Below are 26,070 nucleotides of genomic sequence, written 5' to 3'. Positions count from 1 at the left end.
CTGACCCAGAACCGTGACAGGCAAGAGTCAGGGAGGTAGTTCATCTTCAAAGCGCCATGTTAAAGGCTCCATGGCCTCCTCGTGTGCTTGTTTCAGCTAGGGGCAACTGAAAAACTGCAATGTGGCGCCGGCAGAGGTTTGCCCTGGTGCAGGTGTACCGCAGCAGTCAGTGGAAGGATACGCCGCCCTTAAAGAGCTGCTTCTTCGGTGCTATGCCCTCTCCGACGCTGAATGAGCCGAAAAGCTCCTCAACCTGTCAGGCTTGGGTGGCGGTACCGCACTCGAGGTCATGGAGAACATGCTATCGTTGCTCCGGCTGGATGACAGGGGATTCCTCTTCCTCCGCCAACTACCGGCCGCCGTGAGAGCTGTGCTCGCAAACTCCCAGCTTCTGCCTGCGAAGGCTTATCGCTCCCTGGCTGAAGAAGCGGATCGCATTCTTCTGGCTAGCCGCACTTTCGACGTTCACTGGCTACGGACTTGCCGGCGGCACCTTCCACGCCTCCACCTGCCTCCCCCGGAGCATCCGCCCCCTTGCTGACGGCAAGAAAGAGCAGCACCGCAGAAAGAGCATCTGTTTCTACCATCAGCGTTTTGGCAACAGAGCGCGTCGCTGCCTGCCGCCTTGTGCTTTCACGGCCCAGGGAAACGGACCCGTCAGCGTGCCGTAGCAGCCGCGACCGCTGGCAATACAGAACGGCTGCTCTTATGCTGCCTTAAAGGTAAAACAGCCTAAGATCCTGTTGACTGGCTGCCAGAACGCATCCATGCGTTTTCCGCAGCCAAGTCTGCGCTGGCTGACGCCGCCTTGCTGGCCCACCCGCTTCCGTCGGCGGAGATTGCGTTGACCACCGACGCGTCCAACGTGGCAGTGGGTGGGGTGTTGGAACAACGGGTTTCAGGTCTCAGGTCGTACGGTCCGGGATCCTGAATGCAATGTCGGCGTCGACTACGCTGCCATGGCCGCCGAGCAACGTGCTGACCTGGACGTCCTTGCCCTTCAGTCAACGAAAAAGGGCCTTGTGCTGGAGGACACCCCGGTGTGGGACGGCGATTCGCACCTTCTTTGCAACGTTTCCACCGGCCGCCCCCGCCCGGTGGTTCCCCTTTCGTGGCGTCGTCGTGTTTTTGACTCGGTGCATGCCCTCTCTCATCCCGGCATCCGGGCCTCGGTCAAGCTGGTCAGCGCCAGGTTTGGTTGGCCGGGCCTTCGCAAAACGGTGAAAGAATGGGCGGCAGTTTGTATCCCATGCCAACGCTCGAAAATCCACGCAGGCACCCCTCGAACCTTTCCGTGTCCCCGGTAGGCGTTTTGATCACGTTTATGTGGACCTGGTTGGTCCCTTGCCGCAGTCACAGGGTTTCACGCACCTTTTGACTGTGGTGGACCGCACGACCCCAGTTTATTTCTGAGCTTTGGTCTGCTATGGCTGACGGCCTGGGGGTCAAGGTCCACCGCACCACAGCATACCACCCGCAAGCTAACGGGATGTGCGAACGGTTTCACCGGTCACTTTCCGGGCTTCCTTAACAGGTGTCGACTGGGTCGACTGTCTTCCATGGGTTTTGCTGGGATTGCGTAGCACGGTTAAAGAAGACCTCGGGGTTTCCCCGGCTGAACTGGTCCTCGGCCAGCCCCTCCGGGTCCCCGGGGGAATTCTTACCTGAGAGCCCTCCCCCATGTTTCGATACCTCTTTGTTGCCTTTTCGCCCCCCCAAAAGACTCATTTCCCATTCCTGGTCCTGTGCACCACTGCCTGCCTGACACTTTTGTTCCGAGTTCGTTGGACTCTGCTCGTTTCGTTTTCGTCAGGCACGATGCCCATAGGACTCCGCTGCATCCACCATATGACGGGCCATACAGGGTTCCAATTATCTGTGGGTTTCCCAGGTTTGCTGACCAGCAGTCATTTAGAGATGGAACCCTGTTAACCCCCCGCAAGATGACAATTGCAATAAATGCCATTAGTTCAGGGAGGTCCATGAACCAATGAACATGCTCCATGCACCACTCAGCAGGCCATTTGTAAATATGTGTACAAATGGTTGGTTTTTTGTACTGTTTTTATCAATAAATCTCAGCAACAAAGGACATACACCCATGTGTGTTGATTTCTCCCTAAGATGGCAAACTGAAACACTCCAAGTTGGTGACTTTTGGAGATTTATTTCCCTGGATGATTGAGAATGCATCAAGATGAAACACAAAAGGAAGTGCACAGCTTTTAGCAGCTCCCCCACCCCCTCAATCACACACCCCCACTCCCCTCCCTCCAGAATTCCCAGGTAACAACCTAATATACATATGAATGACTAGCCAATTTAGCTTCCACTTGGCTGAAGCTAAAGCTTAGCTAAAAGCTTACCAGCCATTTGGCTGCTCTCCGGGTTTTATAGGTAGAAAGGTAGAAGCCTGGGGATGCTACTGTTAAACCAGGCAACAAACATTTCATTTTGGACTTTGGCGGTCGGCAAGGGTTGTCTCTGTTGACAGACTTAAGCCTGCACATGCTATGCAAGTGGATCAGGTGGTCCCGGCCCAGGCCCCTCGCCGTGGCCGCCCACCTGCCACCAGCTTTTTCTGATCGCCAGTGCCAGCCTCGCTCCCGGGCTGGGTTGCCATTTCTGGCCGTTTGCTTCCTGGGTCCTGGACTAGTTCTGCTGGGTGTTCGGGGGGGGGGGGGGATGTGTGGTGGACCACTAGAGGGCTCCACTCACACCCAGTGTTAAGGAAGTGTGTTCCTGTGTTTTGTGGCGAGATATGTGCAGTTGATGTTGGAGAGGAATAAAGAGGGAGTGAGAACTGAGAGCTCTGGTTCGTTGATGCTTACCTCCACAACTGAATAAGCACCAAGTCATTAGCATGTACCAGTTAGCACACATATAGTGTGTTGCATTTGGCTGTTTAGTGCAGGTAGATGATATATTTATTCAGTAGTCAGTTCAGAACAACCCCAGCATGCAGATTTTCACATACTGCAGTTAAGGGTCTGACAGCTAGACAGATGCACACCCCGAATATAATCTATTTGATAGATAGCTGTAATTGATTTAAGATTGTAAAATAAGCTTCACGGTCTGGATAGATTGATGCTATTTATAAACAGTACACTGTCTATAGTTTTCTCCTATCAAGCTTCAATGACTCAGCATTATTATATGCCTAGTGACATTTCTGAAGGACTCAAACAACAATACCACATATTTCTTGTATATGTGAATTGGACTTTTGGTCACTACTTTACATGAGAAACATGAGAAAGTCACATTTGTACCCATACCTAGATAGTAATCAGTCATTCCTCCAGGCATAATCAGCTTGGAAGTGTATTTGCCATGACTGGTGTCATTCTCGCTGGCGTTCACTCCTTCTGTCTATGATGTGTGAGTGTCATAGATCAGGACAGAAGTGATTTGGATGCTTCCTCACCAACCTTGAACATGAAGGAAAATGGTTCTTCTAGCTGTGATAGATCTTCTTTATGACTTAGAGGCTCAAGGTGCGATGCTCAAGCTTTTTTTTTTCCACATTTTGATCACCCACAAGAGTCCAATAAGCACACATGCTGATGGCTTTACTTCCCAGATGTGTTGTGCCTGTGCACATATTGGTTTCCCAAACAGAAATGATTCCCATTTCTCATTCAGACGATAGAAATGAGAAGGACCATGAGGTGATGTGTTTGAGATGTTAAGTGTAAAACTGTCAGTTATGTTTGGATTTGTGTGTGTGTTATAGCATGGCTGCCTCTACTGGGACAAGCTTCAGTTTCATTCGGCTGACATTGTGCAAGTGGAAAAGTGTGTTTTGTGGCTTTTTGGGGAACAAAGCTTCGGTTTCTCATGTGGGAAAGCCTGACTGTCTATCAATCTATCTGCTTTAGGGTGTGTTAATGTTAGCATTGTTTTGGAGTTGACCTAAAAAACAAAATTAATTAAAAAAGAAACATCATGTTGCAATAGTCTAATTGACTGTTGTATTCATTCATGAATTGAATAACTTCACTACAGCTGACTTTAAAAAAAACAGGAAGAAAAAACCCTCCAATGATTCGTGTCTTTACTTGACTGGAAAGAACTTGACATCCTCCCCAAGCTTAGTTTAAAAAGCATACACCAAATTTACTGAAATTAAAAAAAATCTATTTTTAATTAAAACATTGAAAATGGTTACAAGGATCAATGCATTTCTGCATATTAACTGGATGCTGCGCTGTGAAAGGTTGACTTTCCCTCTATCTCTGTGTTATAGTACTGACCATGTTTTCCATTTGGAGCACGGTGCTCTAAAAATGTGATGCAGAAATTCAGGTCGGTGCTTGATCTATGGTGAAAAAAATCTTGGTCAGGTCAGTAACGCTGAAGAAGAAGAAAAGTTTCCTCACTGAAAATATAAATTAACTTCAAGCAAAAGAGAAAGGAGGTTTATCTCTAAACGGTTAGTCACAACTTTGCTCTAACTGAAAATGTTCTCAAAGCAAAACCTCTGTGTTTCTGTTTGTATTTACTGTGATAAAACACAGCTCTACTAAGTTTTGCAAGACTTGCAAATCCTTCCCTTTTATTTGAGATAAATGCAACTTTAATGATTGTGTCAATATTAATAGTTCCATGTATAGTTGGTTATGAATTTATGACTTCAGCTTAAGTAAAGTACAGAGAGTGCTCTTATCCTCTTGAAGGATTTTCAACTAATTATGGAAGATGTGTCTGGAAAAATTGCAAGCCTTTGGGGGATTACGAGCTAATCTGAAAACAAAAGGCCTACTTTATTAAGAAGCAAATGTAATTAGAGTGTATCATAATGAATCACTCTCTAAGACCAATTTTCTGCTCTGTTTCTCTCTACCTGATCCCTTTTGACAGCATTTATAGATACAAATGTGCAAGAGTAAATTCTTTTTATTGCTATGTATTGGAAAGGTATCAGATTATGAGAAGTTAAATGAGGTATTATCTTTTTAGAAGTGGCAACCTCAAGGGCCAAAAATCAAGCCAACATGGAAATTGCAAAAAAATCCAGTTCCTCTACAGGGGCGGATCTAGAGAAATTTTCTTAGGGTGGCAAGAGGGTGGCAAAGAAATCAAATGGGGTGGCAAAATCAAAACACATATGCAGATGGTTACATGTGGTTAAAATGATTTAAATGCAGTAAGTATACACATTTTTCATATAAATGTCCTGTATTTATATAGCGCTTTACTAGTCCCTAAGGACCCCAAAGCACTTTACATATTCAGTCATCCACCCATTCACACACTGGTGATGGCAAGCTACATTGTAGCCACAGCTGCCCTGGGGTGCACTGACAGAGGCGAGGCTGCCGAACACTGGCGCCACCGGGCCCTCTGACCACCACCAGTAGGCAACGGGTGAAGTGTCTTGCCCAAGGACACAACGACCGAGACTGTCCAAGCCGGGGCTCGAACCGGCAACCTTCCGATTACAAGGCGAACTGCCAACTCTTGAGCCACGATCGCCCCATTATATAGTTGTAGACTATATAAATATAGTCTACAACTTGAATATTGTCTGCAGCCCACATAATTAAACACTTTAGTTACATAAAACGTTAGTTTTGATTTTATGTACTGAATAGTCTGTATAATAAATAAATATGTAGCCCAATAAGTATAAAATCCAGAAAGCTACACAACATGGGGCGGTTCATTTACAAACACAAGTCTAACTTAAGTTTCACACTGTTTTTTGTTAGAAAATAATCAGATTGTTACATACTTAAATTACACAAAATGTCAGAAATTTGCACTGTCATGAACAAAAATTGAAACCTAATTTTTCATGATTTGTTGGATTAACCCTCTGAGGTCCAAAATATAACTGGTCATTTTTGACTCCTTTTGAGTTTACGTTTGTATTTCACCTTCAAATTGTTTCATTTTATTTTTTTCCTGCCTTGCTTGGTATCATTCTTTTCAGCTCAACCTCACGTGTCTGAATTTAGTAGTTTTTTCATTGACATACTGTATTAATATTACTGATCTGAAATCACACAAAAAACTTAAAATACTAGTAGTATTTCTTTTTTTACTGTAAAAAAAAAAAAACCCAGACATGTTGAGTAAATTATTTTTGTAGCTTGAAATGCAAATATAAATTGTACATTTTGAAAACTTATGCACACATTTTGTAAACATATACAACAATTTATCTAAAAATGTAGCCAATACACCTGCCGTTTTTTATTTTATTTTGTACAACCATTTAAAAATAAAACTAAAATGAGAAAACAATCCGGTCTCGCAATAAGATGCCCCACAAATGATGTGTGCCGGTGAAAAACGTTGCTCCACCAAAACATGGAGGAGAACAGCACAGGGTTAAACCTGCAGGCCAACAGGAGGTGTCAGACCACATGAAAGTGGTCTTGGTCTTGTCTTGGTATCGACGGACTTTGGTCTTGTCTTGGTCTTGGATCCCTCGGTCTTGTCTTGGTCTCGCTGTCTCAGATTGACATAGTGGTCGGGAGATTTGGAGTCAATAGTATCCATGACACACAACGTAACATTCGATAATGTGTCATGCGCAAAAGCATCAGCTCTAAGAGCCGTGCTTAGAGAGTGCTTTGTAGTAAATCAGAAGAGTCGACTCCCATTGAGCGAGAGCCGGCTCCTCACTTAATTTCCTTTTGCTGCTCAGCTCTCACACAGTGGCTCAGCTATGCTCCAATCCCTCCATATTGTGGCCAATCACATGCGAGGATAATATCATTCTGTGAAAAACAGAGAGTGAGAGACGCGACAGTCAAGTGGAGCGTGCGTTTGCGAGTGCATCGCAAAAACACATAAATATGCCTGACACAAAGCAGCGTCTGGCTGCAGTTTAAAGACTTTTTTGTCTCGGTCACGTCTCGACTTTGTCTTGGTCTTGACTCGGTCTGTCTTGGTCTTGGTCTCGATACCCTCTGGTCTTGGTATTGTCTTGGTCTTGGTTTAGGCGGTCTTGACTACAAGTCTAACCACTACCCAAAACTTTCCCCTCTTCCTAAACAACCAAATCCCACGTGTTGACTTTTTTAAAAATTGGTTGACATGGTACATTTTTCCACTGATAGGAAAGAGGTGGCTTTTTTTCTTTCTTCACTGTTTTCGCGCTGTCCTTAGAAAATGCTTAAAAAAAAAGTTGAGGAGCCTACAATGGTAGACAGAGAACTCCATTAATCAGACAAAGCTTCTGAGCGATACCTTGGCTTGGGAAGGAAGAACTATGGCAGAACGAGGCCCAGAGAGTGTTAGCCATCTGTCATGACCAGTTGGGAGTGAGGGGAAAGCAGAGACACTTAATCCTCTTTTCCAGATATGGTAATTTCTGGACCTAATAAAACGACGTAGTTACACTGAGGCTACAAAATGAATCTAAAAACAATAGGCCATATCACAATGGCTTGATGTGATACTAAAAATCTGATTTATCCACCCTGAAAACTTTCTTTTGGGGGTGTTCTAGAAGTTAAAGCTAAATGTTAGGAGCAAAAGAATTTTGTTGCTATTTTTTCCGTTACTGTAGAGTGTATTTATGATCAGAACTCACATTCACTTTGAGAATATATGTTCTGGTTAAGTAAAAGTGTTGAGGCATTGTTCCAAGAGATCAATCAATCTACTGAGCAGTGACCGAACTTGTTTCAAAAACTATTCCATCTAGTTTTTAATATAGAGGTTCTATAGAGACTGAAGAACATAAAATACTTGCTGCTAACTATTATGTGAGCAGCAGTGTCAGCAATGTATGATGGATGGCGCCTTTAATGTGTTACAGACACTTTGAAGTGATGGAGATAGCAGCTTTCTTGACAGCTCTGGACCTTCTGTTTTCCACTCCGTCTCTCCCAGCCTGCATCGCTGCAGAGTGAAAGACAGCGAGAGAGAGAAGGCACTGCCACATCCGCCTGAAGACATCCCAACTCCAACCTTATTGTCTGTCATGTTTGCAATTGAATTAAAAGCACAGAGGAAGACGGATGATTATTGAAGTTGTTGTTGCAAGAAATCGGGTGGGATTTAATGAGAGCCTTTTCACTAAGATGTGACTGACAGGGGCATGGCACAGGAAAAAAGACAAACCAGTGTTCGTTCCTATATGTGACTGGCAGTTGTAAACCCATCAATTCAAATTCCAGCTATGACAGATAAAATTCAACAATGAGTTTGTGCAAGGATTACTAAATGAGATGTATTAATTATACAGAGCATCGCCGAATCAACCAGTATGAACTTGCAAAGATGACATCGGTCTTTATGTATAGTTATCTAAACCTTTTTATCCATATTAAAAGGATGCTTGTATATTTTGAATATTTATTTTTAGAATTAAATAAGTGTTGAATGATGCTTGTCCTATTAGCTTAAGGAAATGTTCCAAAATGAAGTCCACCAGCTGAATGTCCTTCCTGAATATTGCATGGGGTAAAACAATAAGACAAAGAGCACAACCAATTACATTATTGGACTAGATCAAAGCCCAGTGCGGCACTCCAGGTCAAATTCACACTGACAGTATTTTATGTTAGAATACATAGTCATGCTAGCTGTTTAGTGAGCTGAAGACTAACCCATTCAAAGCAACAATGCTGACACACTGATGTTTACCTAGGAATGCTTTTAGCCACTATTGTGATGTCTTGTTTATTTGCTGAAATGCCAGCAAACACGCAAGAATTGAAAAAAAAGAATCAGATCAAGTTATATAAATCATTGTCCATGAATAAAAATATAAAGTGCAAGAACCAGTGAACACTTTGTTTGGTTGAATTCTAGACTGCTTTGTTAAGAACTGTTGAGGCTCTCTCTTTTCAACACATCCTGTGCTTGTAGTGAGGTGGATGAACAGTCCTCAGCCAGCAAGTCACTTAGCTGTCGGCTCTGCTCAATGGTGGCATGAATCACTAACTCAGCCCAGAGATTGAGATTTTTGGGGCAGCACGGTCACCCATTATGGAAAATAACCCCCCTCCCGCCGGCCCCTTTATCTGATAGATTTTGAGTGAGCCAAATTATCCATAAATTTGGTACATGGAGTCATAAATGTCAAGAAAAGGGAGGAAAACAGACTGACAAATTCCTTCAGCATGATGGCAGCGCTAATGATTACCACGGAGAGGCCGTGGAGAGAGAGAGACCAGGATAGTGTTGAAAGCAAATTGAGAGGAAGACAAAGGGTTTGAAAATAGAAAAAAAAAATAAAGAAATAAGGGAGAGGTGGTTGGGTGGGTGAATAATAAAGATGAATGTATATGCGGCACTGCGTGTGACTTAAGAACTGACTGAAGACAAAAAGAAGGAGAGGGAAAAAATGCAGGACAGAGGGAACAAAGTGGGCTGAGGTATAGGAAATCATTGATTCAAACTTGAAAGGAAAAAGAACTTTGAAACAGAATTCACATGGGCACTCTAATGAGGGCAAGCCATCATTAATGTGCCATTTTGGCAGCCATATTTGAATCTATCGCACAGCAGTAACTCAGGCTAACAGTCGTATATATTTTCATACATATTTCAGGATGTCAGTGGGGCAGTTTCAGCTCTTGTTGGCAAAGCTGGGACCACATCTGAGGATGGAGAAACAATTTCAGAGATCCGACTGACCCGCATCTAGCAGCATCTAGCTGTTTGTCTGAGAAAAACATTGTATTATTTTACTATTTCTATATAATTGTATATTTAGTACTACTGGGTGTTTTATAGCTACATTGCATTTGCTACCAACCTCAGTGGTCTCATTGGTCAGATCTGTTTTTTTCGGCTATGAAAAAAAATCGAGGTTGGTGTGAAAAATTAAATCCCACAAATTCGTCCTGTGAAATGAACGCCTGCATTAACAAGAATCCAGAATATAAAAAAATATACCTGCAAATTAGACCAAAGTTTCTTGACTCCGTCTTCCTTACTGGTCAGCAGTCTTTCACCCAGTCACTCAAGGGCCGATCAGAGTGATTAGATGAATCTGTATGAATTGAAAGACACTATAAATAAAGACCAGCTGAAGAAAGCAGCCACAAGCCAGAGCAACAAGAACGTTTTTGACTAGTTCATCTTCATGTCAGCATAGAAAGAGAAAGATACAAAAAAAGGACGAGGAACCTGGGAGTAAGAGAAGATTAAAAAATCAGACAGTAAACTCAAACGCAAGAATAAGACAGTCTTGACTCACTAGTCCAGAAGAGGAAGATCACACCAAGAGAATGAGGCAGACACACACAAGGAGAGAGACAGACCATCATGTCATCTGGGATCACTGAACACTGTAATAGGCTTGAGTCTCGTCAGTTGGGCTCAGCTCAGGTCAGCTTGGCTGGAGATTTCTGTGCTGTCTTGTTGCCAACAGCCGCACATGGGAATATGATTCTCCAGCAGACCCAGAACAATCCAAGAAGGTCTCACTTAGCTGGCTTTGCGGGGGGGGGGGGGAAAGAAATAATAGGTTCAAGTTTCCCAGAGGCTTCATACTGGCATAATATTTGCCCACTGGTTCATAATGGAACTAAAGTGAGCTCAGCACTGGAACGTGCTTGGCAAACCCTGCAGAGGGTACGAACTGTGTCTTCTGCACCGATGTTATTCTCACTGTAATTTTCTCCAAGTGTTCCCATTTTTTCAGTGTTTGAGATTCACACAGATACACACACACGCGCACACAGAGACACCCATACATACAGTACACACAGGATTTCTCATCACATATTGGCTTGGGTAGCAGCTGCATCTAGTACAACAAAGTAGGTGCTGTTTGAGTAAGGTCCCCATCTGTTTCTAAAATTTTATTCACAATAGCATAAGGGACAGTTGAGCCAAGCACATTTTCCTAAATTATAGCTCAGGAATGTTACTTAAGATGCAGACTTCTCATTTGCATTACAGCTCAAGCTTAGAAACAATCCATGTAAATGTATTTTGAAATTTTGACCATTCAAAGTTTTGTTAAACTTGTCATTTTTTCCAGTTTACCATCATCTACAAGTTTCTACAGATACAAGCCAGCAAACCACAGAAACATAATCGAGAATGATGACTTTAAATCTCCAATATGTAGTTTCTGAAATAAAATCAACATTATATTTTATTTTATAGAGGACATGCTTACTCGTGGGCAATAAAGAAATATAGAAATAAATCTTGCCATTGTCTGGTATGACTGGAAAGCTATGTGATGTTATTGAATGTTTATGATCAGTCACCTTGCTTAAATGAACTTGCAAATCCTACTTTTGAACAGAAATGAATCTTTCAGTGTTTGTATCTATACAGTGGCTTGCAAAAATATTATATGCTTGATATAGTATGTGAGAAATAAGCGTATATATATATTTATTTATTTGAGTACACAGCCACTCGGGCTGCCAGGTTCATTTAAGTGGAGATGAGTAACAGACAACTGTAAAGCTAGCACTTGTATTTTAAGGCAGAAGAGTTAGGCAGCTGTGAGACAGGTTGGCTCAGGGACTGACAGACCAAAGGAGTAGAGATAATACTGCATCTCAGAGGTGGACATAAGTAAAAGGTGAAATCATCTTTTCCAGTTAGATCTGCCTTGAAGGATGAAAATACTAACAGGGGGATCCAAAGAAACAAATGACCAATTAGCTACATACACTGGCTTGCAAAAGTATTCGGCCCCCTTGAACTTTCCCACATTTTGTCACATTACAGCCAAAAACACGAATCAATTTTATTGGAACTCCACGTGAAAGACCAACACAAAGTGGTGCACACGTGAGAAGTGGAACGAAAATCATACATGATTCCAAACATTTTTTACAAATAAATAACTGCAAAGTGGGGTGTGGGTAATTATTCAGCCCCCTGAGTCAATACTTTGTAGAACCACCTTTTGCTGCAGTTACAGCTGCCAGTCTTTTAGGGTCTGTCTCTACCAGCTTTGCACATCTAGAGACTGAAATCTTTGCTCATTCTTCTTTGCTAAACAGCTCCAGCTCAGTCAGATTAGATGGACAGCGTTTGTGAACAGCAGTTTCAGATCTTGCCACAGATTCTGGATTGGATTTAGATCTGGACTTTGACTGGGCCGTTCTAACACATGGATATGTTTTGTTTTAAACCGTTCCATTGTTGCCCTGGCTTTGTGTTTAGGGTCGTTGTCCTGCTGGAAGGTGACCCTCCGCCCCGGTCTCAAGTCTTTTGCAGACTCCAAGAGGTTTTCTTCCAAGGTTGCCCTGTATTTGGCTCCATCCATCTTCCCATCAACTCTGACCAGCTTCCCTGTCCCTGCTGAAGAGAAGCAGCCCCAGAGCATGATGCTGCCACCACCATATTTGACAGTGGGGATGGTGTGTTCAGAGTGATGTGCAGTGTTAATTTTCTGCCACACATAGCGTTTTGCATTTCGGCCAAAAAGTTCTATTTTGGTCTCATCTGACCAGAGCAGCTTCTTCCACATGTTTGCTGTGTCCCCCACATGGCTTGTGGCAAACTGCAAACGGGACTTGTTATGGTTTTCTGTTAACAATGGCTTTCTTCTTGCCACTCTTCCATAAAGGCCAACTTTGTGCAGTGCATGACTAATAGTTGTCCTGTGGACAGATTCCCCCACCTGAGCTGTAGATCTCTGCAGCTCGTCCAGAGTCACCATGAGCCTCTTGGCTGCATTTCTGATCAGCGCTCTCCTTGTTCGGCCTGTGAGTTTAAGTGGTTGTCTTGGTAGGTTTACAGTTGTGCCATACTCCTTCCATTTCTGAATGATGGCTTGAACAGTGCTCCGTGGGATGTTCAAGGCTTGGGAAATCTTTTTGTAGCCTAAGCCTGCTTTAAATGTCTCAATAACTTTATCCCTGACCTGTCTGGTGTGTTCTTTGGACTTCATGGTGTTGTTGCTCCCAATATTCTCTCAGACAACCTCTGAGGCCGTCACAGAGCAGCTGTATTTGTACACAGCAAAATCTCCAGTGTTAAATTAACACTAGAGAGTGTCTATATGGGTCCACACCTCTGAGTGTTAAATACAACACTGTTGAGTGTTAAATTAACACTTTTGACAGTGTTATATGTTTAAAAGAAACCTAGTCAGTTTTGAAGATTAACAAAGACTAACACTGAGCAGTGCTGATTTTCTAACACTGGAAAATAACTCAAAATGTTAGAAATATTCCAACACTCAGAGGTGTGGACCCATATAGACACTCTCCAGTGTTAATTTAACACTGGAGATTTTGCTGTGTAATGTCCAGTGTTGTGCAATCCACATTATTTAGTGTCTTCTGCAGTGCAAATATGCTTAAAGTGATTTAAGTGATGAAGTGAAAACTATGTCCAGAATGTCCAGTGTGTGTGTAAGAACTGTATGTGTGGGTCAGTACTGTGTGGTGGTGTGATTGAGAGACCGTATCCCCTGCAGGAAGAAGCTCCTCCTCAGTCTCTCTGTGTTGGTCTTCAGGGAGCGGAATCGCTTTCCTGACCTCAACAGAGAGAACAGTCTGTTGTTGGGATGGCTGAGGTCCTTCACGATCTTCCTGGCCTTGGTCCAGCACCGCCTGCTGTAGACTGAGTGCAGGTCAGGGAGCTCGGAGCGGATGGTGCGCTCAGCTGATCGCACAACCCTCTGTAGCGCTCGTCTGTCCTGCATGGTGCTGTTCCCGAACCAGGTTAAGATGTTTCCCGCCAGGATGCTCTCTATGGTGCACGAGTAAAAGTTCCTGAGCACCTTGGAGGGCAGTTGGAAGTCTCTCAAGCGTCTGAGGTGGTAGAGACGCTGACGGGCCTTTTTCACCACGGTGTTGATGTGACAGGACCATGACAGGTCCTGCGTGATGTGAACTCCGAGGTATTTGAAGCTGTCCACTCTCTCCACTGGGCACTCGTTGATGACGGGGGTCTGGTAGTTCCTCTCCTGCTTAGTGCTGAAGTCCACTATCAGCTCCTTTGTCTTACTGACGTTTAGAAGGAGGTTGTTCCTCTGGCACCAGTTCTCCAGTTTCCTAATCTCCTTCAGGTAGGCCGTCTCGTTGTTATCAGAGATCAGGCCCACCACGACGGTGTCGTCAGCAAACTTGATGATGGTGGTGGAGCTGGTAGTGGCCACACAGTCATATGTGTACAAAGAGTACAGCAGGGGGCTCAGAACACACCCCTGGGGGGCTCCAGTGCTGAGCCACTGTATATGTTAAAATGTAGTGTAGTGACAGTATGCTGCACTGTGCAGAATGTTGCTTAAATGTGTAAATCAAGCTTGGGTAACACTCCTATTTCATTAAGTGAGTTTGCGTGAGTGGGTTTGGTTTGTCACGCATGAAAAATTTGAAATGCATAGTTCACAAGTGTGCCTGAAGCAACTCGCTCTTGATGTTTGAGAGTTGAAGTTTTTGTGTCACAGATTATTCATATTTATCAATAATGTTATGATGTATGGGAAATACAGTGAGGACCCCAGAATGCAGGACTTGGCAAAATGGAGATGAACTCAAAATCACATCTTTAATGCAGGTAAAAATGGGGACAAAAAAAAAACAAAGGGCAAAATACAAAACCAAACAGTAACAGGACAACTGGCTGCCTGACATCATGAGGCACCGGGGACTAAAAGCAAAGATAAACTCACAATCATAGAAGGCTCTAAACGATAGCAATGATGAAATTAGTGAGGAGGTTAAAGGATCACATACTTGGTGAACAAGGTGGGACGAGTAGCCACAGAAAAAAGAAAATCATTGTGTGTGTCATTTGTCACAGAACTCCCTTCTCAAAGATACTTAGCCTATTGTTAAAGAGTTTTAAATCAGATACCGCAAGACCAACGAGGCAATATGGTAGTGGTGCTTATTGCAAAGAAACTAAAAAAGAGCAGATGATCAAAAGCACTTTCTCCTGAAAATACAGTTAAAGAACAACTTCTCATATGTCAGATGACACAGATTGGAATATGGCAGGGGCTTAAAATTTTGTCTCGAGCTTTTGTGTTCCATGGGCACAAAAATACTAGTTTGAACAAAGTGGCATAGATGTAGCACACGTCTCCATACTTCATGCAAGTATATTAATATATAAATATAAAAGTAACACAACAAACAATGACAGAAGACAACCTTTTCCTCATTACCACATGCTTTTAGTAGTGTGTTCAGCTCGTGATAATTGATGCTCTCTTAACTTGTTTAGGCTTTTAAAGATGGCCATCTGTATGTGACGCCATACGGTAAATCGTCACATAAATAGTGTTGCTTAATGACAATGATGCTACAGTGAATAAGATGGGATTCTAATGGAGAAGTGAATGAGTATAACTGCCGTTTAAAGTGCAGGTATTTGCTTTGTAATTGTGATTCATTATAACATAACAGCTTTTTTAAAATTCTAATGACACGTGAAACTCCCCAGCTTCTCTGTCATTTTCCTGCATGCTAGCAGGGGTAAAATGGAATGTGATGAATAGGCTTTCACTGCTCAAAAACTGTATTGTGATAAATTACCTGAGACTAACTTTGTTGTTTTCTCCTTCTCTCTGTCTCTGCTGAATTCCCTGCAGATGAATTCAAAGCCTTCCTGAAGCGATTGCCCACTGATCGCTTCCTGAATGTGTCCATGATAGCCAAGCTCTGGTCAGCCGACTTAACCCTCCAAAAACGTTATGCCCAGCTGGAGGCCAGCACCGTCCTTGTCCTCAGCAAAGCCCAGAAGATCATCAGGAAACTGTTCACGCTGAGTAAACGCTGCCCCAAACAGCCCCGCATCAGTCTCCCCCAACAAAGGTAGCTCACCGGGACACACTGACAGAGAACAAACCATTACTGGTATTTTATCTGGCTGCTGTGTTTGCAGCTATGGACTCTTTAACAGCCCACCTCAAAGGGGTGCACACATACCCCTTTATAAAACATTTGTTGATTGCACTGGAATTACATGGGTTTCGGCCTTGGGTTGTCTCTGTTGTAGGTTATGCATTACAATTTCTCTCACGTTTAAACCTCTTGGGCTATTTGACTGGCCACTTTATAACATTTACCTTGCTAGTACCAGGTTGGAACCCTGTTTGCCTTCCAATTGTCTTAATTCTCAATGGCATAGATTTAGCAAAAACATTCCTCAGTGAGTTTAGTCCATTTTGAGATAACAGCATCACACAGTTGCTACAGATTTGTCAGCTACACATACATAATGCAAATTGCCAATGGAGAAAAGGTGCTCTGTTGAATTGAGATGCTCTGACCGTTGGCCATTTGAGCACAGTGAACTCACTGTCACGTTCAAGGAACCAGTTTCAGGTGATTTGAGCGCTGTGACATGGCGTGTGATTCTGTTGGAAGCAGCCATCATAAAATGGGCATACTGTGGTCATAAAGGGATGGACACAGTCAGCAACAATACTGAGGTATGATGCTGCATTTTAATGATGCTCAGCTGGTACTAAAGGGCCCAGAATCTGCAAAGAAAATACTCCACACCAATACATCGCTACCAAGATACAAGACAGGATGGATGTGACACGTCTTATTTTGTGTTTATATATGTGTGTGTGTTCCTGTCTAGCTATCTTTGTGAGGACCGAAATCTGCCTTCTACTATACTTGTGAGAACCAACAGTCACTTGTGAGGACACACACACCGGTCCTCACAAATTTCAAGGCCTTTTTGAGGCTCAAAATGTGGTTTTAGTGTCAGGGTTACAATTAGGTTATGGTTAGGTTTGGGGTAAGGCTTAGGGTCAGGCATTTATTTTTAATGGTTAGAGTTAGGGTAAGGGGCCAGGGAAACCATTATGTCAATGAAGGCCCTCACTAAGATAGCTTAATGGGCTTGTGTGTGTGTGTGTGTCAAGATTAGAGAAATTACATGGCCAAGATTTTATTATATTCTCTCCCTCCCTCGCTCACAGACACATAACGGGTATGGCAGTCCATTCTCCCTGCAGCACGGACTACACTGCCCATGAGGCTACATTCTTTAGTGTTACAGGCGATGCCTGTAACACTCTGCCTGTTACCTTCATATTAAATCATTTTTGTGAATAATTTTTAAAAATATTTCTTCACGTCATTATGCGGACCGCAAGGAGGGGTGACATGGGCCGCAAGATTGAGACACAGACGTTACAGCCTCTTAATGTGTGTTTTGTCAAAAGTAGAGAGGGCATAGCCGAACCTACGAAACAGGAAAATACCTCAGTGTAATCCCTTTATTTCAGCAAAGTAACTGTATTCTGAATACCACCTTTTTAAACGGTAACTGTAACGGAATACAGTTACTCATATTTTGTATTTTAAATACGTAACGGCGGTACATGTATTCCGTTACTCCCCAACACTGCACATAGATCTGTAATCTTGTACTGAAGGCTGCGACTGAGTTCCAGAATGACCTTATGTTCATGTAATTCCCAGGGACGCGGGAACTTGTGTTTGTAACATGGAACAGGCACAACTTCTGATAAGAAGTCATTGCAGCTGAACAGACAGACAAAAAAGAGCGCTGCCTTTGTTGAAATCACCTCTTCAAATCATGTAACGAGTTAACTGACTCCCACAGTCTGAGTGAATTCTGCACGTGACCTCACTCAGTTTCAGTTTTTTGATTGATTGTTTTGTTTTTGCTGTTGTTTTTTTAAGGGAAAAATGAAGAAAGACCTTCAATTCAAACAATGCCAAAATGCCTCAAGGCGCTTTATATTGTAATGTAGACCCTACAATAATACATAGCAAAAACCCAACAATCATGTGACCTCCTATGAACAAGCACTTTGGCGACAGTGGGAAGGAAAAACTCCCTTTTAACAGGAAAAAACCTCCAACAGAACCAGGCTCAGGGAGGGGCGGGGCCATCTGCTGTGATCGTTTGGGGTGAGAGAAGGAAGACATGATAAAGACATGCTGTGGAAGAGATACAGAGATTAATAACAAGTATGATTCAATGCAGAGAGGTCTGTTAACACATATTGAGTGAGAAAAGTGACTGAAGAAGAAATACTCAATGCAACATGGGAATCCCCCAGCAGCCTACACCTATTGCAGCATAACTAAGATAAGATTCAGGGTCCAGCCCTAACTATATGCTTTAGGAAAAAGGAAAGTTTGAAGCCTAATCTTAAAAGTAGAGATAGTGTCTGTCTCCCAAACCAAAACTGGAAGCTGGTTCCACAGAAGAGGGACCCGAATACTGGTATACTGCTCTCCCTCCCATTCTAATAAAAACCTACAACCTATGAAAAGTATGTGGGCCTTGAGAGGTCAAATGGACTGCAGCTTAAGAAAACACCAGAACATGAAAGTGTCCTTCTATCAGGATTTCTCAGCCGAGGTGGCACGAAAGAGAAAGGAGTCGGTGAATGTGCGTTACTTGTAACGCGTTGCTGTAATCTGATTACTTTTTTCAAGTAACGAGTAAAGTAAGGGATTACTATTGCAAAAATGGTAATTAGATTACCGTTACTTTCCCGTAGGAACGCTGTGTTACTGCGTTACTAAAACCGTGATTTTTTTGCGAGAATGTCTCATGACAGTGACGTAAGCAAGTGCAACGTTGGTGACAACAGCTGTGTGCAGATCAACAACGGATCACATATCGAGTGCGGAGAGAGTATGAGCGTGCAGCGTTTAAAGCGTGGAAGTACTGACCTTACTTTGAGTTTGATTCCATAAAAAGTGACAAAAACATTAGCGTCCGTTGTGCGTGGGAAGAAAACTTCTTTTTACAGCGACAAAAACCCCTAAACTTCCAAGCAAGCACCAAGTGCGCTATGACGTAATGGGAAATTCACAGAGAAACTCGCGGATTCTTCCACTGACCGCTGCGGCACACCTGCACCAGGGTAAACCTCCGCCTACTCTACTCCTGCTTTACAGGTGAAAATAGAGCAAAAGGACCGCTAGACCAAAGGACTTTATTTATTTTCTGCTGTGTTTTACTTGAATCTATTTGAAAGAGTGAGTGTAAACACACACAAAAAAAAAATGTATGTGCTGGAATGTGCATAAAATAGGTTTAAATGCTAAACTAATTTCTTCCAGTCAGAGAATGTTGCATATAATTAAATTTTTTGCTTGATGCATAAAGTTAAAAGATTAAAACCAATAAAACAAGTTTTAAAAAGAGACTTTTCCATTTGATTACATTTTGTATGATGGATTATGCAGAAAAAGTAGAATTGGGCTGAAAGATCTATCGCTTTATCACCTCTTCAGGTTGTAAATCGCGTTTTTAAAAAGTAACTAAGTAACTAAGTAATTAATTACTTTTGAAAATAAGTAATCAGTAAAGTAACGGGATTACTTTTTTGGGGAAGTAATCAGTAATTAGTTACTGATTACTTTTTTTCAAGTAACTTGACCAACACTGCTCGCGACCATCCAGGACGTCAAGGACTATGTGAGCAAATTGCCAAGACCTAAATAAACTGTTGGTGCACGACAGTGCCATTCATATGTAAGTTACAAACTCGAGGCTTACAGCATTACAGTACTGTTAACGAGCTAAGGTATAGAGTATACTTTGATTTTTGACATACACTCCAGTGCGGGGATGGTACGCGTCTGTATCCCCCTACAGCTGTACTTTAGAGCAGGGTACATCTAGATGTGTAATTTATTTTACTTTACTTTGTGTTATTTGTGTTGGGGAGGGTTGAGGTTTCCAGGCTTTGTGTTCAGGTTTTGCTGGGAACCAGTGTTCTTGTTTTATGTTCAACTATTTTGGTTAATAGGTTAAGACTGGTCAAATGTAGATTTGGTTAAATATGTAAACAGCATATGCTTTTCCTGTATGTCAGTTAAGATAAGTACTTGGAATGTTAAAGGGTCCAACAATGTGATGAAAAGAAAGTCAATTTTAAATTCTCTGAAGAAAGGTTTTATTCACATTGCTTTTTTGCAAGAAATCCATCTGACAGATGATGAACATAGAAAATACTGTAAAGAATGGGTTGGTCATATTTTTTTCTCATCCTACTCCACAAATAAAAGGGGGGTTATTACCCTTATACACAAAAATCTTCCCTTCACTGTTACAGCCACTCACAAGGACAATGATGGAAGGTATATATTGGTTAAAGGCATGTTGCATGGGGAAACTGTTTTCCTAGGTAATATATATGCGCCGAATGCACAGGATGATGAGTTTTACACAGTATTATTTAGTCAATTAGTGGACATGGACTGTGCTAATATAATACTAGTGGGTGACTTTAACTGTGTTCTATGCCCCAAAATGGATAAATCTCCCCCACAATCTACTTTGTCAAAAAATCCCAAAACCCTTTGGCAAATTATAAATGAGCTTGACCTTATAGATGTCTGGCGACACTATAACCCATTATCTAAAGAATACACTTTCTACTCTAACCCTCACTTGTCAGCATCTCGTATAGATTATATTTTTATGTCCAAGTGTATCAGTCAGTTAGTTCAAGCAGGTAAATATTGGTCATATAGGTCTCTCTGACCATGCTCCTGTAGTCCCAACCCATGAGACATATTGAGCGCTCTAGGTCTTGGAAGATGAGCACACTGTCTCTTTTGGATGAGAAATTTATACACTTCATAACAGAGCAAACAACATTATTTTTTAGAAATAAATGATAAAGGGGAGATAGACACGAGAACTTTATGGGATAGCTATAAGGCTTACATGAGAGGGATGATTATTTCATACACAAGTCATAAAAGAAAGCAACGATTAACAAGGCAGTTAGAGATCGAGAATAATATAAAAAAGCTGGAGAAACAATATTATGTAACAAAATCAGCTGAAACATTAAGTGAGCTTAATATTGCCAGGACATCTTTGCGTAATTTGATAATGCGAAAGGCTGAAAGAGACGTCCTTCTTGCCAGACGACGGCTTTTTTAATCAGCTAATAAGCCTAACCGCTTTTTGGCTCGTCTTGTAAGGAATACTCCATCAAGTTCTTTTATCACAGCTATTGTGGATGTGAATGGTGAAAGGCAAGTAGGAAACCGTCAGATTAATGAGTGCTTTAGAGAATTCTATACAAACATATCAGTCTGAGATGGATATAACAAGGCTTAACTCAGGCTTTTTTCTAAACGACTTAGTATTCCCTCAGCTCTCTGAAGATCAGGTTAGCCTGCTGGAGTCACCCATTATATTGATGGAGGTGGATAAAGCTATATCTGCACTCCAGTCAGGGAATATATAAGAATTTTTTAAGATAGTGAAAGTGAAATTAAATAGTTTATTATTAAGGGTTTTTAATAAAGCATTTGAAGAATCGAAACTCCCTGAATCTATGTACCAGGCTAATATAACATTGATAGCTAAAAAAGATAAAAACCCGGAGTTATGCTCATCTTTCAGGCCTATTAGCCTTCTTGGTGTTGATAATAAGAAAAAGTGATGTGCTCTATTGTGCATGCTGACCAGACAGGCTTTATTAAGGGGAGGAATTCTTACAATAATACTCGACGTCTATTTAATATTATTCATTTTTTTAATTTTTATCAGATCTCTGGGGTTGTTGTTTCTATGGATGCCGAAAAGGCATTTGATAGAATTGAATGGGAATATCTGATTGAAATAATGAGAAGATTTGGGTTTGGAAAAAACTGTCTGGGGTGGATCAAAATTATATACAAATCACCAACAGCATCAGTGTTAACTAACGGCTTGTTATCTTCCCCAATGAAATTGAGCAGAGGTACAGCACAAGGTAGCCCATTGTCACCACTATTATTTGCTTTGGCCATTGAGCCCTTGGCCATGGCCATTAGACAAAATCCAAGTGTTGCTGGAGTTAAAATTGGGAATAGACAACATAAAATCCTGCTCTATGCTGACGATATTCTTCTGACACCGACTGACCCTGCTAACTCTCTACCTGTTCTTACTAGGTGTATCAAGGACTTTGGTCTTATATCTGGATACAAGGTAAATTTTGATAAATCTGTTATAATGACTCTGTGTAGTGGAAAGGACACTGAACCTTTATATGTTAAACCTTTTCATTAGGCACCATCAGGTTTTGTATATTTGGGACTTAAAGTTACACCAAATGTTGGTCACTTATATAGAGAAAATATTAATGGAATGGTTCAAGATCTTCAAGAGATGCTGACAAGATGGAGGTGACTTCCAATATCATTTTTGGGAAGAATAAATCTAATTAAGATGGTAATCCTACCGAAAATACTATATTATAGTAGAGGTGGGAATCACCATACATCCCACGATACGATATTATCACAATACTTAACGCACGATACGATATTATTGCAATTTTTTAAAATATTTTGCGATATTCAGATTCTGTACATAAAGGTAAACTTTATCAATATTCATTTTATCTAATATCAAAGTCTCGCACTCAGTCCTTCTCTCATTTCAGTCAGTTTTATTGTTGACAAACTGAACGGTTTGTATTACAGTCTAGTCCAACTTAACTGAATGCAACCATCTGGTACAATTATAGCTATTCTAAACGATGCAATTTATGAAAACTATGCAGCCCCTTCAGCAACTGAAGAATTTGAAAGTAAATTAAAACAAAATATAATTTTACATTAAATAAAAAAGTTTTAAACTTAATTAAAATAAAACATGTCTTAAATTAAAATAAGTAAACTGTCATGTTTATTGCTGTCAAAAAAAGAAGTTAAACACATTTGGACAGTGAAGGAATGTCAGGATTCTTGCTCAGAAAAAGGATCAACATGCTCTGAAGTCAGAGCATGTTCCAGTCCACAAAAACGTTTTTTGTAACAAAATATCGATTTCTGCTGTCCCTGTATCGATACATTATTAGCAAACAAAATATCACGATACTACAAAGTATCGATTTTTTCCCCCACCCCTATATTATACAGGCATGTTGTTTGTAATTTTGAAATCAGAAGATATTAAAGCAATTAACAAGGCTATGGTGGATTTCATTTGGGCAGGAAGAAAACCCAAAATTAAATTGGAGACACTACAGCTACCGAAAGATCTGGGCGGATGGGGAGTGCCAAACATAGAAAATTATGTTCTCTCAATGCAAGCGAGGTTTCTTTCTGCCTGGATACATGAATATTCTGATCTGCCATGGCTAAATATTGAGGAAGTATCATGTAAACCATCCTCACCTGTTAACTTTTTAGGGAAACGTCTAAATGATTTACCTCACGTAATAAAGTATAACCCACTAATATATAATGCTATGTGGACTGAGAAAACTTTTTAACAGTAGTCTTCTGTTTAATATTTTGTCAACGTTTATAAATAATCCAGATCTTCTCCCGCAAAACATAAAGTAGGTGTAAAGAGGTTTTATGACCTCTTTAAACATGGTGAGTTTAAATCATTTGAATCCTTGAAGTCCCAGTATTCTATGTCAAAGACTGAGTTTTATAAGTATTTGCAATTGAGAAATTATGTGTGAAAAAATGCTAAATCATTACAAATCGCAACAGCCTCTTTTCGGTTGGAGAAATTCTTTCTAGATAATAGGGAGCATAAACATTTTGTATCGAAGTTTCATTCAGAGATTTATGCCCTAATTGTGGATAAACTGGCATGGTTGAGAAAATCTTGGGGGACGTTGCTTAAATGTGAAATAGATATACAGGCATGGGACAAAATCCTGCTCCTTCCATCTAAAATCTCTGTTTGTAACCGATTTAAAGAACTGCAGTACAAAATCCTGCACAACGTATATATTTCTCCGTATATTTATAGTAAGTATAATATGGGAACATCTCCAAATTGTCTCAAGTGTAAGGTCAGAGTGGGCACTAGATTCCACTGCTTGTGGGAAAGTGCTATTATTCAATCATTTTGGAAAGAGGTCTGCGCCAATATTAGTACAGCCATTGGTCAGCAGGTGACAGAACACCCATTAGCTTATTGGGATATATCCCTGTTTCACTGGTACAACATGAGCATGTAATTCAGTCACTGTTAATGTTGGCCAGGAAAAGCATTATGTTGAGATGGCTGGCAGCTGAGCCTCCCTCCATTTCTCTATGGAAGTCGCTCATCATTGATGTTATGACTCTGATCAGTTTGGGACATTACATTGATGGGAGCTCCCGAGGTTTTGTGGACAAATGGAAGAAACCACTGGAAGCACTGGGAGTAACTTGTAAACTGGACCCTAATGGACAATTATTATGGACATAATGTTGTAATATTCTAGTGCTGTGCAGAATTGTTATTTTGGACGTGAACCAGTCTTGTATTTGTTGGGGGGAAAAGTTAAATAAAAGTTAAAAAAAAAAAGAAAACACCAGAACAATGCTGAAAAAGCACACAAAACACAGTGGAGATGGGAAAAAAACACAACAGAAGTTAAATAAAACACACTACAAGTAGAAAAAAATCTCACAAAATATGACAGAAGCGTTTTTGGGGCGATATTAATGTCACGGACCAGCTGTGGAAGTGACAGATACCAAAACATGCGAAGGGCTGCACTGAAATATGCTTAAAAGAACCGTAGGATTCATCAGTGTTGTGAGTAAAAAAAGATGTAGGTAATGTGGGTTTTAATGGCATCATCCATATAATACTGCGGACCCATTTTTGCTATTAGCCCTTCACTGTTAGCATATCACTTCCATTGTAGGAGGGAGAAGAGATAAGTGCTGACTGGATCAAGAGAAGAGAGGAGAAGAGAAGAGGGGTCTAGTTACAGGTTGTGGGGGCCTTTGTAGGCTGAGGTACATGGTTCTGTGGCATGCTGTAATCAAGTCCTCTCACAGACTGACAGCTTGGCACTTGTTTACAGAGGACTTTAATTTCCCTGACAGTCCTTTCCCTCCACCAATCACTCCATCTTCCCTTTGCCCATTCTGTGTAGAGTCTTGTCTTTATTTTTCTCCCTCAGTTACCTTTGTCTCACTCTCGCGCTCCTTGCTCTCTCTATCGTACCCTGTCACTCAGTCGTAACCCCATTTGCGCCGGCAACAAGTTAATGGTTGCTGCTACAGCTGAAAAAGCTTCCTGTTTTCTTCTGCACAAATCCATTTGTTTTATCATCATTTATTTTTGTCTATTTACACAGGCCTGAGGGGGAGGAATTGCTGAAGCATTTGGGCAATTTTTTGTGTTATTTCCCAAGCTTAGCCTGGGGATAGAATCTCAGCAGAGCTAATTTTCAGTCTAAACTTGTTGCTACTGTTACTGCACCAAAGTGGATGGTAATTTATGTATGCTTTCATTTCCATCTGTACTGTAGGCACACCGAACACCCACCCTTCTACAAAAAGGTGTCAAGTCATTATAGTATAATCTTATGTATTAAGAAGATGGAGCAAACTATGGATTCATTTTTCACTTGTTGAAATCCAAAAAGTGTGAGCAAAGGGCATGACTATTTAGAGCTACAACAAAACAAAGATATTGCCACTGATGTACTATTAACCAACACTGTCCATTGGTTTTTTACTTCTCTTGACATCGAGTCAATAGATTTAGTTCTACAGTAGATTTCACCTGTATTTGCTTGATTTTATTATTATTATTATTATTATTATTATTATTATTATTATTATTACTATACATTGGGACACTGTTCTATTCTTGCTAATTTGCCAGAATTGTCCAGGGTTAAATCAATACTTTGCTTTTTTCACTTTACCTCTTTAACTTGGAGAACACCCTGATACTCAATGACAGTTACATTTGGATGACTGATGCTAGGTGCTTCTATCTGTTTGATTGTGGTTTCCAGCTTCTGTTCCAGGTGTACACATCTTTTCTCAGTTTTCTCCAGTTTACGGACTTTATCTTGTAGGTCTGTCTCTTACCCGCTCGCCTTCAATTCTTTCGTGTTTTTTTTTCCATTTATTTTATTTTTTAACTACTGTTATAAAGTAACAGTAAATAAGAAGACCACATACAAGGACATTACAGAAGGCTTTGAGAATTTGAATGTTTGAAGATACATTACACACTATTTAGCTTCTAAGAAAAAAATCTCTGTATATGTCTGTTACCCATGGTAGAATTTAACAACAACAGTATTGTAAAGTAAAACTTGCAGGGCAAGATGTTTTTAAACTTTATTTTGGTTCAAGGTAAGAAAAACTTTTGAGCATGTTTTAAAAATTAGATTTATTATTGATCCTGAGCACTGAAAGCTAAACTCATTGTAGATAATGTTTCCAAATAACTGTT

At 41.1% G+C, this 26,070-nt stretch overlaps 1 protein-coding gene across 1 annotated transcript in view; it reads left to right on the top strand.

Moving 5' to 3' along the window:
- brinp2 (bone morphogenetic protein/retinoic acid inducible neural-specific 2) overlaps nt 1-26,070 on the top strand; it is a 289,760-nt gene that overhangs the window by 253,400 nt on the left and 10,290 nt on the right. The window contains exon 7 of the mRNA XM_086271078.1: nt 15,494-15,716. Coding sequence (XP_086127204.1) covers nt 15,494-15,716 — 223 coding nt within the window. The remainder of the gene's footprint in view (nt 1-15,493; nt 15,717-26,070) is intronic.

Source organism: Aulonocara sp. 'chitande type north' Nkhata Bay, linkage group LG18, assembly GCF_057382095.1.
Source record: "Aulonocara sp. 'chitande type north' Nkhata Bay isolate Kocher_YH1m ecotype deep benthic linkage group LG18, A_spYH_male_GT1.1, whole genome shotgun sequence".
Lineage (NCBI taxonomy): Eukaryota > Metazoa > Chordata > Actinopteri > Cichliformes > Cichlidae > Aulonocara > Aulonocara sp. 'chitande type north' Nkhata Bay.
The sequence above is the reverse complement of the archived record's forward strand: the minus strand, read 5'-3'. Positions and strand labels throughout refer to the sequence as shown.